We start from the raw sequence: 16,491 nt of genomic DNA on the forward strand, positions 1-16,491 counted from the left end.
TTTTCTGCGCTCCATCACAGTGATCACAGCGTGTCTGTAATGTAACATTTAACAGGTCAATGAAACAGACTTAAGTAAACCGCTTTCACAATTTAAAGACTTTTTTTTTTTTTTTTTTTTCATATAGGGACGTTTCTGTTTTGAAAAAAAGAACAGAAGCTAAAAATATTTTGAACAAACCTGACATAAAAAACAATTTCTTGCAACAACTACAGATTCGGAAATGAATACGAAATGGGCTCAAATGAACACATTCAGTTCTTGGAAACCAAAATTAAAAAGTAAAACATTGTTAATATTAATGCCAGCTTTTGAAAAACAGGGACAAAGGAGGTTTTTTTCCCCTGCTACAATATTGTGTATCCTTATCCTGTTTTTTGTATTTTTATGACATGGAAAAGGAATACAAGTGCGTCCAAACTTTGGGTGTTTTTGGAGACATTCCTATGTCATTTGTCACATTATGTCAATTTGACTCAAAGACTCTGAGGGCCCAGCCATGGCTTCACTGGCTTTAAAGCATTTCTCATGGCAATAAAGTCTAAAATTGGTGGAATGTCGCTTTCATTTTTCACCAAAAAGAAGCATTTGATTAAATTAAGTTGAAAAAAAATAAATAAATAAAAAAACTGAGCTCAACAGTTTATTCTGGGCAGAAGTGTCACCCTAAATCACCCATTCACTCGATATGGTGAAGCAGCTGAAGGGCTCCAAAACAAGCAATTAGTGAAGATTTTCAACTGTCAATTTGAGGCATCATGGACGACTACAAGTCGGTGAGAACTGGACAAACTTACTGTCAAAATCTGTCCAGAAAAAGCAAAAGCACAAGTCAAATCTATCATTTATATTCACAACTGCCTGATAAAAAAAAATAAAAATATATATATAAATATATATATATATCGAGTAGATTACAGATCTGTGAGTGCAGTCAATTCAAACTGTCAGTACTTTCTGACAAGCTCTGCTGTAAACACATTTCGGTCAGCCCCCACCAAAAAGCAGTGAGGTTTGATATTCAGACCGTTCCCCTGCGCAGTGAAACCCAACCGTACACGCTGTTATCGACGCCCTTTTCAGCGACACGCTCTCTCTCATAGCAGCAGGTTGAAGGAGCAAACTCCACCTTCTTCTTCTTTTTTTGTGGAGCTGCTTTTGTGTTTGCATTCTTCAGGCTATGCATGCAGAGTGGAGAGCCAGGTACGCAGCCCGGTTTTTTTTTTTTTTTGTTGTTGTTTTTTTTATATTCCCTTCTCAGCATACAGAAAAGAGGAGAGAGAGAGACGCAGAGGGAGGGGGAGGCGGGTGGCGGGAGGAGGGGGGGGTGCTGCTGCTGCTGCTGCTGCTGCTGCTGCTGGGCTACTCGGCGGATGAGGAAAGGGATATAAATAAATGAATGGAAGGGGAGAGAATGAAAGAACACAAGAGAGGGTGGAGGAGGCTAAATTGGACGCGGGGAAGCTCTTGAAGCGCGTTCTGACACGGCAGGACCTCCCGCTGCGTGCGTGAGCTCGTGTGTGTGAACGTGCGCACGCACGTTTTTGGAGGGAAGCGTTTCTTCCTCTCGAGCTGCAGACGCACAATAGTTTCTTCCCCATCCTCCTCCAGGCGCGCGCGCGCACACACACGTGCAGCAATACTGTACGTACACAATGCCACCGCCACCCTGATGGAGGGGGGGGAGAGGGGGAGGTGTGGGTGTGGGTGGGGGCGGGGGGGGCTGCTGATCTGACAGGCACCATCTGTCTTTCTAATCAAACAGGAATAGAAGCCTGTAAGGGTGGATTAACACTTTTCTCAGCTGTGCGGTTATCTGTGCACGCTGTATACCTGTTGTCGTCGCGCAATGACAGACATCTTCTCGCCCACGTTCAGCGCCGTGAACGGTTCAGTCTTTTTTTTTTTTCTATCCGTGTTCGCCGATTTATGGCGATCGTTTCGAAAATCATCTGACGGCTCCACATCATCTTGTTTTTGTTTTTGTTGTTGTTTTTTTTTAACGCCGGTGACACATTTGAAGCCTTAGACTAAAACCCAGCTGCTGCTGCTGCTGATGCTGCCGCCGAAGTCACATGGGAACACCTTAACACAGACATCCAAACAGCTCCCAGCGCATAATTCGGCAGGTCCAGTCAGGGTGCAGAGTCCCCGAAGGGGAGCCGCTTTGTGTAACGTAGTTAATGTCGGAATAATGTGAAACTTTATTGATCCCTGCAGGGAAGTTCTTGCGGTTTGCCTCCATCGGGCACGCCCGAGCACAGCGTCAGCCACAGCTCAGCACGGTGGAACTGGGAGGGATTCATTTACTGATTTAGTTCAAGGACGTTTCAGCAGGGCAGATGTTAGCTGACGCGCGGCAACACAACACGACAGGACTGAATGTTGGCGTGTCCCGATCAGTTTACCTTTCACCAGCCGGATATTAATCCCTGAAAATGTTTACACAAAGACCACTTTTTTAATATTTGACTTGTTTTAAAGAGACGATCTTGTGAAAGGTTACAACCTCCACGTCCCAGGCAAAAAGTCGACATCCTCTCAGGACTGATGATACGTGTCAACGTCGGCCCGGACAGATCGGGATATAAAAATGTACAAATGACAAAAAAAAAAAACGACAAAAGAAATCTGCACCAGTCTGACAGTAAATTAAAGCTTCATTTTTCAGACCCGGAAGCTACGTCCACTTTTCTATACGGTCAACACATGCAGCAAACATGGAAGGAACTGATTTTTACTGTCCGAATTAGGCATTACAACTGTATTTTTTTGCAATAGTTAACAGTCAATGGTGTATCCCTTCAAACTAATGAAGTACTCCTTGGTGGACATCGGGTCCATGTGATAGCTAATTAGTCGTAATTTAGAGCAAGTAGACGCCGTCTAAACCATTCTTTACACGCTGTCTGTTCATTTTTTTTTTTTTTTTTTTTTTATTATTAAGACAACCTCTCGCATAAATTCAGACTAAATGAACCCTGTCTGGTGTAACATCTGATCAATCCAAAGCTCGACATGCCTGCCGTGTCGAGTCAGAGAGGTTTAGTCAACTGTTGATTTGCGTTATCACATTATTTCAGATCAAATTTAAGAGGTGTGAGAAGAACGGGCCGAGATTTAAGAATGCAACTCTGTCAATGTGTGTGCGTAAGGTCGGATAGGAGCGTGTCATGCGTCCGTGTCTGTGTGTCTGTGTGTCTGTGTTGCTCGTCAAATATTAATAGCCTCCGCTGTTGCAGTGAATCTAAGTGAATCAGCTGACCCGCAGGTCGCACAACAGCATTTTCCAAGTCACATAAAACATGACATGACTGTGGCTGAACATGACTTCTTAATGTAAAACATCGTGTGATTGGAGGTGGAACATGATTGGGGGGAGGGTGTGTGTGTGGGGGGGGGGGGGGGGGAAGGGGGGGGGGGTCGTCGTACGGGCTTGTTCATCTCAGTCGGAAGTGAAACCCCCGATAATGAGATGAAATTGGTTATGTACTGAAAATGGAAATATTTCATCTCTTCAGTTGCCCTTCTGGCTCTTGAACTCTCAATCAGCTTGTAATAAGGCGGCATTTGCCGCCCACAGGGTTTGTAAATGTCACCCGTTCAGTGGGAAGTTGTGTTGGCGAGAGGAGAAAATGATGGGAATTAAATAAGTAAAAAAAATTTTTTTTAAAAACCACCTTTGTTCAATGTCTCTTTTCAGATCGTCGTCTTGTGGAACTGCGACAAACCTCTCCCCGCGAAGCACCGCTGGCCCGCCACCTCGGTGCCCGTCATCGTGATCGAGGGAGAGAACAAGGTGAGGCCGAACGCGCACGCTCTGCCTCCGTGTTTACCTCCGAGGCGTGATCGCTATCGTCTCTAATTACGCCGCTCGTCTCTCCGACGGTAGCGCGACTGTATCTTGACACGTTTGAGTCAGTCTGAGAGTTTATGGGAGTTAATGAGTTTCGATTTGAGCGGCGCCGTTTCCATTAAAGGACAGTCTGTGTGGTTTTTAATTAAAGCTCAGTAATGAGAATAATATACACTGGGAAAAATGGCTGAGAGGCTAATGCACGCGGCGCATTGGAAGGATAAGGTGGTTATCACGGGTAAGTGCATATGCATGGAAGTATTTTATTTATCTTTAAAGTATTTATTTCCGTTTCTTTACTTTTAATCGTACCCAAATATCTAATTTGCTGAAGAAAGTGACGCAATCGAGCCGGAGATACAGTTGAGCTGTAATATACAGTGTAAATATGACCCATAAATGAACTTAGAGTATTTATTATGTGTAGGGATTGATTTTCCTTTATGTCTGTGACCTTTTTGAAACTCATTGTATAATTATGAATCTTTACATCTGCTTTTTAGGGCTGCAACTATTGATGATTGGATTACTCTTTTCCATTATATCCATTAATTACCCATGGCGTTAAAATGGTGAATTAGAAATGGTGACAAATTCCCATCAAAATTTCCAATCTTAATCTTCAGATGTTTTCTTTCGTCTGAGCAGTAATCAAATATGTTTTTTGCCTTTTTTCCTGGAAATTCTTTTTATTAAATTAAACGATGAAAAAATTATTCCTGTTTAATCATCTGACTAATGCAAGTTCCGATTCATTTAAAAATCTCACAAAATAGTTTTGTGCAGACAGTAAAAAAAAGAATTCAACTACACTACTGCAAGTACATGTTTAAATATGTCCCTCTTATTATTATTATTATTTTTTTTAAATGTGTAATGTGTATTAAAGTAATAATTTCGAGTGGGAGTCAGGTTTCCCAGCATATTAGTTTAGAGATTATTTTTTTTTCCTGTTTTCATGACTGTCAGTGACATAAAAGGTTTTTGTTGTAAGTTAACCCTCCAGCGAGACAAAACTCAGACCATGCCTCAGTGGCATTTATTATGACAGCCTTATTAGGCTTTTATGCTGAAGACTCTGCCCTCTGAGGACATGTCTCTGTTTCTCTTCACCTCTCTGTGACCACTACTTACCCAGGTCAAAGGTCAAACATGCGCACGCAGGGCGACATTTGCATCTAAACGCCGATCGGAGCTTGGTTTTTTGTTTCTCACGTCGGACTCATCCGCCTCTGTCCTCTCACCTCCCGCCGCTTTGAAAGGACTTAACTTCACCTGCCAATCAGAGGAAGTGTGTTTTTTTTTTTTTTTTCACATCAGCGTCAGTCACCCGGCGGTAGGCTGGGTTTATGGTTTACCTCTCCCCGTGGCTCTGAGTGGTTTCTCCCAAGCTGTCAATCACAGCGGGAGGACTCTGTGTGTCCGTGAAAAGCGAGCAGAACAGGCTTAGGGCGCTGACGTTTCGTGTGTGTGTGTGTGTGTGTGTGTGTGTGTGTGTGTGTGTGTGTGTGTGTGTGTGTGTGTGTGTGTGTCTGTGCGTGTGCGTGTGCGTGCCAGGCAGCCTGTGGTTTGTTGTGGTTGTGGCGTTTTCTGTGTTTACCGTGGCGAGCCAAGCTGTGTTCCTCCACCCCACAGAGGAAGAGAGAGAACGGTTTTCATCCCTCTCGCCGCTTTCCTGCCATTTTCTTACTCATCCCCTCTCTCTTTCATCCTCTTCCTCGCTCACAGATCCACTGGGTTGTTTTTTTTATCCTTTTTTTCCACTTTCTCTCATCCTCTTTCTGCATCTCTTTATCACTGCATCTATTTTTTTTTCTTGCGTTTACTGTTGCCAAGAACATTGCCAGAATTTTTATGAAATTGAGGTCACTAGTTGTTGTTTTTTTTGGTGAAGAACAAACTTTCTGTTCACTTTCTCTCGTAGTTTATACATCGTAACATGCTGCAGAAAACATACATTTTGGGGGACTGGCAAGAAAATCAGTTTTAAAAGATACACTTAGTTTAAAAAAAAAAAAAAAAAAGAAATCTAAATTGATGAATGTAAATAAAAAAAAAACCCACAAAATTTACATTACTCTTAACAACTGTTGTAACTTTTCACTCGTTATACCGCTCTTAGATTAATTCGACTCCAGCAAAAAAAATACGTAAACTCAAGCCAAGTATCTCTGAAAGCTTTCTGAATCGCCTGTCGTCTGAAACGATACGTAACACAATTGGGTTGTCTATATATGCTAACAGTACTTCAAGGACAACTTGCTGTCCAGCTGAAATAGCATCTGTTTGTTTACATAAGGGCGCCTGTGGATCATTGCTTGATGAGACGAAGATTGTTTGTGCCAACAAGTTTGAGAACTTGAAGAATAAATGATAAGATGCACGCTGTGCAGTTTTCACCAACAGCCCCCCGGCCTTTTAAGGGACGCGGAGGCTCATTGCTCCACAGACCCAGGTAGAAAAATACTGAAATTATAATCGCGCTTCATCCACCTCCTGTTTCAGCACTGTTGGATCTCATGTTAAAAGATAAGTCTGTTAATATCTGTGTATTTTTTTTTGTAATCGTCAACAAATCTCGATAAGTTGATCCTACTAATGAGCTTTGTCTGTTTATTCTTCTGGTGACATAAAAACACGCCAGTAAACCACACTAATGCTTTGGGTTACATGTCTCTTCATTAAAGTGAGCACGGGGCGCTGTAGTTAATCCCAAATATACCGTCCCGCTGCTTTAAATGCTCAGCAGAGCATCTCTGAATGTCTAAAAATAGTTCCCAGCAGATGCACGATTTACTCTTTTTGGAGTAACGTTCGCCGAAAACTGAAGTACTCACCTGTTTAAGGAAACTTCTGAGTCATTTCATTTTTTTTTTTTTTTTTAAAGTGACGTAAATTACATATTTGTGAGTGTTTCTTTTTTAATTTCTTCACTAGAAACTCATAAACTCAGGACTGAGTGGCACAGACGTGGCATCACTGTCGGTTTTTGGTCTTTTCTCGGGGATTTGTTGGCGACAAGAAAAACACCGGTCTTACCCTCCAACCACATCCCCTCGTTTCCTGCCTGTGTCGTCCTCGCCGTCTCTCTGGCCTGGTGGCCGAAAAAGCTGGTTTGCGACGGCCGGTTTAAGCCGTGCGAGAATCCCAGCAGCGCTTAATGTGGTTTAAACGCACACTGGTGGTCCTCCCCTTCTCCTCTCTCTGCCTCTCTCCTCTGCCGCTGTCCTTTAGAGAAGGAGGTGAAAGTGCCTGGAAGCAGACTCCTGCTGTAAGAGCTCGCATTCCTGGAGAGCACCAGGAAGCCCCCGGGCTAATATGTCTCACTTTTAACATTACAAACCATCTGGGGGCTGGAAACGTCAGCCTCCCATCCTCTCTTTGTCTCTCTTTCCCTTCTCGCTGTTTGTCGCTTTCTCCCCTCCTGTCTCCGATCTTGTTTCCCCTCCTTCGAATTCTCTCTGTCGCGTTCTCGCGGAAAACAAGTGGAAAAACACGGAGCAGGGAAACGGGGATTGCTTTCGTCTCTCTCTTTATGCCCGCAGGATATCGCGGCGGCAATGATGACAATGAAAACGAGAGGGAGGTTACCGCTTCCCCTCTTTCCTCTCGACTCTCATTTTCTCTCCCCCTTCCTTCATCTGCAAACGCAACTGTCACTCGCACACCTCTGCACTTCCACCCTTGTTAGAATATGAACAGCAGTTTAAACTTCCGGCTGCTGTTGTCGCCTCTGGAGGGTTTTCGGCAAATGGCGAGAGAAGATGGGCGCTTGACCGGACCGGCCGTTTACATCGGCCCCGTCGGGCACCGTCAGCGCTCCACCGTGTGATGAAGTGGGAGAAAGAGATCAGAGATCTCAATTCAAGCTCAGGAACTCATCGTTTTAACTTTTGATGAATACACAGAGCACCAGTTTACGTTATGTATTATACAACTACTGTTCCATCTACTGGTATGCACTGTATGTTCAGTCTGCTTTATTTCTTTATTTATTTTTTTTTTTAGCCGGGCTGGAGACGTGGTTCGAAGGATGATAATGACTGACGGACCACCATTTTGGTCAAGACCGAAACAACTTTCCAGTGAAATATCTTAACACGTACTCGATAGATTGACACAAAATTTTGTGCAGACGTGTAGCTGTCGGATGATAAATTGTTGTGAACGTGATGATCTCCTGACCTTTCCGCTGCTCTGACATTGTGGTTAGGTTAGCGCTGCCGCGTCACAGCGGGAGAGCTCTGGGTTCGATCCCGGGCCGGGGCTTTTCTGTGTCGAGTTTGCGTGTTCTCCTTGTGCCTGCGTGGGTTTTCTCCGGGCAATCTGGCTTCCTCCCACCGTCAGGTTACTTGGTGATTTTATAAAAAAATTGCCCTTCGGTGGGCATGAGAGTGTGAATGGTCTTTGTTTCCGTTTGTTCCTATGTGTTGGCCCTGTGATAGTCTGGCGACCTATCCAGGGTGTACCCGACCTTTGCCCTAGGTGAGCTGTTGATAGGCCCTGTTCAGAATAAAGTGGGTATAGATAATGGATGGATGTGGTTCATTACTTTATCTTCACGACCAAGTTGACCTGCGACTCAACTCGCCGAGTTAGAAACCAGAAATTAGATTTCTTGGGTTAAATTAGATTTAGATTTGACCCTCTAAAAATCTGTTAATAGTAGAATTACTCTGATGTGTTTGAATATGGATAATTTAATCATATTTCAATCATGTAAATATATTTGCAGAACAAAAGCTAGAGCCGGTGTCTACTTTTGTCTCACTGTCATGCTTTGATCTGAAATAGATGTTCTTGCCTCTTTAGACATTTGACTTTGAGATCAAAGGTTTCCTGCATGAATCTAAGTGTGTTTGTGTTGAAACGAATAATCAGACGGCAAAAAAAGAGAATTTGAACATTTTTTTTTTAATATTTCTTATTTAATCCTTTTAAGCCATCAATCATTCATCTGACGAAACTGTCAAACTGTCAGATGTGAAGATATTCTGCTTTATATCCCTGTAAACTTGGAATTAAGTGCTGTGGGAAAAAATTAAGGTTTTTAAATACAATTATTGACATCTTTATTGTCTCGGGTATGTCGTGGCTTCTGGTTTGATTGGTCTTTGCAGCCCAGTGAATTTGATCCTTGATTAAGGTGCTTCGCCATGAATGTTGTCTAACAAACAGGATTTAATGCCTTTTTTTTTATTATTATTATTTTATTTTGAATTAGAAAAATCTATTTTGAACAGTTGTTCATGTAAAACAAGCAATCCGGAGACATCAGCTTGACTTTTCTTTTTCTATTTTATGAAATTGTATTCACTGTGCAGAAGGATGATAACACAAATAATCACAAGCTGCACTACGGTGGATAACAAGCTTCACGCAGCATGACAGTAGAGCCTTGTGTACTCGCCGTTTGTCTCTCGGCTGTGCAGGTGAGGAAAACCTGTTGAGAGTTAGGTCACTACTGGAGTGCAGCAGGCAGACAGTAGCAGGTGTTTATAGAGAAAAAAGGTCAACGCTGACTATTCTTAAATGTAAATGTAATGGCTTTTCAGCGCGGGTGGTGTTTCAAAGGAACAAGTATTCTTCCAGAAGCCTGACCTTCGGAGCCGTGCTGAATAACTCAATATGATGTTTCTGGGCTGTTTACGTGTGTGACGCGTATTGACTGTGTATCCGGATGTGTTTGTGCGTCTAAAGTCTCTGAAGCGGTTTCATATTTCCGTGGAAGACTGTTCGAGTTCCGAGCACACATGCCTTTTACAATACGCACACTCTTCGTCAAACAAAAAGCTGCTGTTTTCTCATCCGAGCTCCTTTCATCACAGCAGCAGACCAAACACGCCTAAATATCCTCAAGATGTGGATCTTTCCATCCACCCACCAGGCTGCAGACACCATTACCCTCTGCTTCCTGTAAATATTCAAGGACTGCCGTGTATTACATAGCTTGGTTTAATTCGCCGTTAAATATATATATTCTGTTTTGTAGGAGAGGAAAAGTAAACTTATGGCACATGGAAGACACATGACCCACACCAAGGGCGTAACCATGATGTCAACATTTTGGGGGGAGGGGAGGGTCCAAATGACATTTGCCCCCGCTGTCACGCTGCTGTGATTATATATATATATTTACTCTGTAAAGTAATGCGATAGTATGTCATCAAAATTGTCATAAAAACATTATACGACAGGATTTCGTCCAAAATGTCATAAAAGTATAGTATAGCATGTGATCCAAAAAGTTAACCCAGTTAGGTTTTCCTTCACACTGCGAAAGAAATTTAAAATAAAAAGCAAATAACAAGAGACAGAACCGGTGAAGATGTTCATAAAAGGAGAATACACTTATCCATATTTTTTACTCTATACTGGGGGGGACAGATCGGTATTTTCTCAGTACTGGGGAGGGGGGTGGGGGGGTACATGGCCATGACTCACACTGTGTCTGGCAGAATTTCTGTGTTTTTATTGATTTAAAAGAGAAAGGCGACCCAACAGCAGTAATGGAAACGTGTATCAGCACTCTATCACTGTAGAAAACGACAGGGTGCAGCCTGCAGTAAAGCGGAGGATATTGGCTTTTCTCCTCTTCCCTGTGCACTGCCGTTTGTTGACGTTACGGTTTTGTTGTCTCCACTGAGTCCCATGATTTTGTGAGGGATCATTAAAAATGCACGAGGTGGATATTGTGAGCAAAAAGAGGTCTTATTCTAAAATTGATCTCGAGGTGATCTCTCCATTCACAGTGAATCTGGTCTCCAACCAATCAAATCGAAACGATGACGGACTAGTACCGTTCTGGTTATAACCCTGTGTGCTCTGTGTCTCCCCCTGCAGGTGATGAGCAGCCGCTTCTTGCCGTACGAGACCATAGTGACCGATGCTGTCCTCAGCCTGGATGAAGACACAGTGTTGTCCACCACGGAGGTACTTTTAAATATGATTTTAAACAGTAGGGTACCCCCCCCCCCCCTCGCCCTCCCCCACCCTCTTTTTCTATCTGCCTCCTCTCTATCTGGTCCCTCTTGAGATGAAACAAAGTTACAAACTCTCTCACCACGCGCCAACTGCATTTCCCTTATTGCATTTCCCCTTAAATCTCTCTGTGTGTTTGTCCCTAGTGTTTTCAAGTAATCTCTCCATAGCTTGATTCTCACTTAAACTACTCTAACTTTCACCCCTGAGATCTTAACTTTTCTCTCTCCTCGTCTGCCTTTTATTTCCTTTTCTCTCTTTTTCTTTCCATCATCTGTTTCATGTTTTTGGCTCTTGTAACCACTCTATACTCCTCCAACACCCCCCTCCCCCCGTTCGAGAGCACTGCCGTTACAGGCATTTTTGTTCCACATGCTGTCAGCCCTGTTGGTGTTTTTTTTTTTCCTCGGGAACATGTTTTGGCGCGGCACCATGGGAAGCCAGATGCTGCTTTGAACAGTGTGGAATTAGATCTCATAAAGGCTGTTTGTGTGGAGGATCAAGATGGCAAGGCAGAAGGGGAAAATCTATCCCCCCCCAAAAAAACTGAATCGACCTGTGTTGCTCCTATGAAGACAGTTGGATTACAGGCACAAACAATTTCCAGAGTTTTCGAACCCAGGGAAGATCAATGCCAGCGTAAGAAAGGGAAGAAAAAAAACAAGTCTAAAAAAACAGCAGTCTCTCCATCCATCCAACCAACCTTCCTTTCATACAAACCCTTCAGGTGGCATTTTTGGCCTCTCACCAAGAACAAAGTCTTTATTTTGTCCTTCTTTTTCCTCCACTTTCTTCACCCCCAAGGGAAGATAGCGATAAGGAGAATTGTCCTCAACAATAATCTGAATGAATGTTTTTTTGAGCAGCCCTTCCTTTGAATATGAATCACACTATCATCCTGCTTCAATTGGAGAGTGGGTAGAATTATGAAAGTTATCGAAATATTTTTCATTGTGACGGTAATATCTTTCAGCTCCCTTTCTTTTATTTCACTGCAAGACGAGAGAGAAAGGATTCAGAGCTCTTCTTCTTTTCCTTCGGGATTTCTTCACGTGTACATTTGAGCAGGAAGAGCAGATAAACATGGCATGTGCAGTGTTTTATGGTGGATTTCTTTAAATACTAATATAAGCACTCTCTGTGTAGTGCAGCGTGGTAATAAGTGTTGTAACGCAGAGCGGGCTGTTTGAGAAGCCGCTTAGGCCTTTTGATGTTTTTGTCTAATTATTTGATTGAATGCTTTGATCGTCACCACAGAAGTTTGCTGCAGGCGGCTGCTTAGGAAAGACTGCTTTGTGTTTGATGAGGTTTTTTGTTTTTTTTTTGCCTCTGTTGTATTTTCACTAAAGTGCGTTCGAGTGTGCCGTTTCTTTGTTAGCTCTCCTTGTTGTCACTTTCATTCCCTCTTTGTCTTTTTTTTTTTCTTTTACCAATATGCAGTAAACAGAATTCAGCTTTAGTAAAAATAAATAAATATACAATTTCATGGCACCACTTTCCAATAAGTGTTTATAATTTGTAAGTAATGGCTTTAATAAGGGTTTTAATGATTTTAATAAATCATCCGTAAGAGATTACCAAGGACAACTTCTGGTTTGCGAAGCTGTGAAAAGCCCCATTGGATTTATTTGGTGTGAATATAGTTTTAAAAGTTGGCAATCTAGAGGAACATTATTGTCAAGTTTCGAGACGTAATAAAATTGTTTTTAAATAGATTTTTGGTCTCGAAACTGCAGGTTTTTATCAGCAGTTATGTGGTCTATTGCAGCAGTGACTCCAAAGTAGAGGAGGGGTTCCTCTGCACTAAATTTAGGGTGCGTAACAATTGTTGAGGAGTAGCTTACTAGACGACACGGAAATGACTATTTAACTAACAAATTCCACATTATATACTGCACCGTACGAGGTATGATCCAAAAGATCTACGACGACAACAACAACAACAACAAAAACGCAGCTGACGAACATCTGTCCACCATCTTCTCGTCTCCGCGTGCAGCGGTACATCGCTCCCGGCACGACGGCCATGATTGGACCGCTCCCATGAAACCCCGTTTTGTAAGCACGTCAAGCATCATCTGCAATTCCCGCGGGATCTCCTCCGCAGTTTCAAAATGGCAACCCTTCAACTTGGAACAAAATTTTGGGGAACAGAAAGAAGTCACGGGGAGCTGCAGGTGTTGAGATTGTTAGCTTTAAGGCATTCGAAAACAGGCGGTGGGGAAATTGGTTGAACTAGATCTAACGTGGTTGGCGGAGGTGGATAAACACCAAATCAGGGATTTTTCTGCTACTTACTACCTGACGATTGAAAAGTTATAAGTAGCTTGACCGATCTATAAAGCATTATTAAAGAAGATCTTTTATCAAAGGGTGGAAAAAAAAAAAAGGGAAGACTCAATTAGAAAATAGTCGCCATTGTGCGTATGATAAATGTTTTGAACTATAACATGTAAAAAAAACCTGTGTCTCTGTCCGTCCAGGTGGACTTTGCCTTCACTGTCTGGCAGAGTTTTCCTGAGCGAATCGTAGGCTACCCCGCCCGCAGCCACTTCTGGGACAGCAACAAAGAGCGCTGGGGCTACACATCCAAATGGACCAACGATTATTCGATGGTCTTGACGGGGGCTGCCATCTATCACAGGTACAGTACCCCGCACACACACACACACACACACACACACACACACACACACACACTCCAGAAAACCTCCTTCGTCACCCTGCTGCTGTTTACCTCCATGTGAAGCAGTTTTTCCACTATTTCGCTGTTCTGCTCTGCTGTTTTCTTTCATGCTCCTTAGTTCTACTCTATTCTCTTTCCGTTATACGGGGATCGTAGTTTTGCTTTTCTCTGCTCTGCAGTGTTCACTTGTCTTTCTTTTGGTACAACACTTTGATGTATTGATCTGTGGATTTTTAAAGTAGGTGTGATGTTCAGTTCAGCACAGCCTCAGGAAACCCGTGTTTTGACACCGAGTATGTTTTATCCCCCCTCCCAAAAAAAAAAAAAAAATCAGTTTGTCTGCTACACAGCCCTCCACAGTTTCTGCATTTAGTTTAACTACAGTCCTGTCAGCTTTAATGTGCCTTCACTCAGCTGTGATGTGAGCAGACCATTAAGTCAGAAATCAGCCTATCACCGCGGCACGACGCTTAATCACTTTCAATAAGTCAGTCCTTTAATCCATCCCAGAACTTGAACGACCAGTCATCTGAGCAATGATACGGCCTTTAAACTGGAGTTTAACTTAAAAAAAAAAAAAAATATGCGATACATCTACAGCTACATAAATTGTCTGCACAGTTTGTGACAGATTTCCAGCCACCTTTGAAGGTCTAACGGTGTTCACTTTAATATTTTCAGGCATTATAATCTTTATAAGAGTTGAATAAATATTGGCAAATGAACATACAGTTTCATGTGTCCAATTGGAGGGAACGAAGAGGAAACTCTTGAATTGGAACCCATTAAAATAATTCTCCATTTAGATGTGTAGGTTTTACAAAATTATTTCATTATGGCAAAACTCACCTGAAAAACCTCCTTCAGTCTGTTTAATTTTCTGTCTGAGTGCTTCCACTTTTTGGTTCTTTCACTTTGCTTTTTTTTTTTTAGTTTAGGTTTAGCAGTGTGTTTAGCATTTTGCCAAACCCCACTGCTGTCAGACCAAGTGCCATTTGTTTTACAGCCTGGGGCAAGTGCACACAAACATATATTTGAGACTGTGAGATGACACTCCCCACTTGTATCCCTATATAAAGCATCTTTGAGCCTGACCACGAGGTAGCAGAAAGGAGTTGAATGTCTCGGTGTCCTTCAGGACACACAGCTCTGCGGCGCGATTGCTAACAGCTTCAGTTTTTGGTGCGATTAAAAGTCCGGAAGCTTTGCATTAACTTTGCTCAGCCACTCGGGAGGGTGGACTGATCAGTGAGCACTAAGGGAGTTAAACGCCATAAATGAAGTCAGGTATTTGTTTCTATATGTGGTTCCAACACTGGCGGCTAAGGTAGAGCTAAATAATGCGATACGAACAGTCGTAGCAACGCTAGCAAGTATCAAGGAATTGAAACCGGAACAAGAACAATGCCTACATTTTTTTTTTTTTTAAATGTCCGCTCTGGTCATTTCCAGACGTATCGTTGCACTCTGCTTGAATTGAGGGAAGTTCTCAGATTGGTCGATTGGTTAAAGGCTGCTCCAATAGTTTCAAAATGAACCTGATGTCTACGGTCATTACGATGCAACAACTGGAAACGATCCTCAAGGGAGTGCGGCCAGATGTTCATCGATCCACACAATTAATTTGGGTCTGGTAGTACCCGGCTCCAAATGGCTAGCGGCTGTCAAAAAGAAAGACTGAGCAGAGAGTCCCCTTCCTTCCTTCCTTCCTTCCTTCCTCTAACCCTTCCTCCTGTCCTTCCAGGTATTATCACTACCTGTACACCAACTACCTGCCCACTAGTCTAAAGAGCATGGTGGACCAGTTGGCTAACTGTGAGGACATCCTGATGAACTTTCTGGTCTCTGCTGTCACCAAGCTGCCGCCCATCAAGGTCACACAGAAGAAACAGTACAAGGAGACCATGATGGGACAGGTAAGAGGGCAACTATCTAATGCTAGAATCGATACCAACGTCAAAACGGGGAAACTGCCAGTCGGCAGAAAAGCGGCACGCGACAAAGAAAACCTCATCGCAGGAAAAGATTGAGCGAGTAACAATTTTACAATGTTGTGCATGGAACAGCCGGATTATATAACCCTCTTTGAATCGTGAACCGTTACACGTGCTGAGGCCGGTGTTGTCTTCCTGCCATCGTGTGCGTTTCCTGGCCTTTCAGCTGGCGCGAACGCTCGCTGCTTTACAGACAGCGCGAATTATTCTCTTAAAAAGTCTTCGGCGAGGCACGTTGAGTAAACGGGACAAGTCACTAACAGCGCAGAGACGAAAGCACAGAGAGGGAGTCGTTTCAGTCTCGGAGCTTTACGTCATGGAGTCCGGCCTCCCAAATATAGAGTGCGACGCAGCTGATGATTTATTGAGAAACGCTAATGTTCAGTAATGGTTTTCTCTTGTCACCGTGGCTGAGGGCGGACCATGATTGATTCAGAGAATGCAGGATGATTGTTATTGTCTCCTTCCCGCCAACGATCTAAAACAGTGGGTCCTAACTTTTTTGTCTAGTGTATCTGGAGTAGTAAAATATTAAAGTAGATAGAATCATTTTTTTCATGCAGTTGAACTGTGCTTAAACGTGAAAGTATTCAGGTGGGTTAGCGATTTCATCTCCTTGACCATTACTTTTTTCTGTTCTCGCCCCTCAAGCCATAAACTGTGGTAAAATATCCCAAATTTAGTCACTAATAGTCGTATAGCAATCAGTCAGTAAACACTAATTTTACTGAACTTTATTAAAGGCAACTCTACTAAATTTGATGCAACATAAATGAAGCGCAACAACCGCTGCATCCATTTTCATCATCATCATCAGCAGCATCAGTACGAGACACCCTCTTCAACGAATGCGCCACGCTTGGCAACCTTCAATAAAGGTTCTAGAATGTATTTTAAGAAATTGGAAAATTACATTATGGTGTAAATATTATGTTTTCATGCAGTTTAGAGGGGGAGAGTGTAATCCAGGTGGT

General features: G+C 42.8%; 1 protein-coding gene across 1 annotated transcript in view; it reads left to right on the plus strand.

Annotated features, from left to right (window-relative positions):
• The window catches only part of ext1b (exostosin glycosyltransferase 1b), a 123,353-nt gene that overhangs the window by 101,797 nt on the left and 5,065 nt on the right, over positions 1-16,491 (plus strand). Inside the window, exons 7-10 of the mRNA XM_069176285.1 lie at positions 3,704-3,799; positions 10,700-10,789; positions 13,321-13,481; positions 15,268-15,439. Coding sequence (XP_069032386.1) covers positions 3,704-3,799; positions 10,700-10,789; positions 13,321-13,481; positions 15,268-15,439 — 519 coding nt within the window. The remainder of the gene's footprint in view (positions 1-3,703; positions 3,800-10,699; positions 10,790-13,320; positions 13,482-15,267; positions 15,440-16,491) is intronic.

Source organism: Embiotoca jacksoni, unplaced genomic scaffold (genome assembly GCF_022577435.1).
Source record: "Embiotoca jacksoni isolate LCO1_2020_lvr unplaced genomic scaffold, fEmbJac1.0.p SCAF_7, whole genome shotgun sequence".
NCBI lineage: Eukaryota > Metazoa > Chordata > Actinopteri > Embiotocidae > Embiotoca > Embiotoca jacksoni.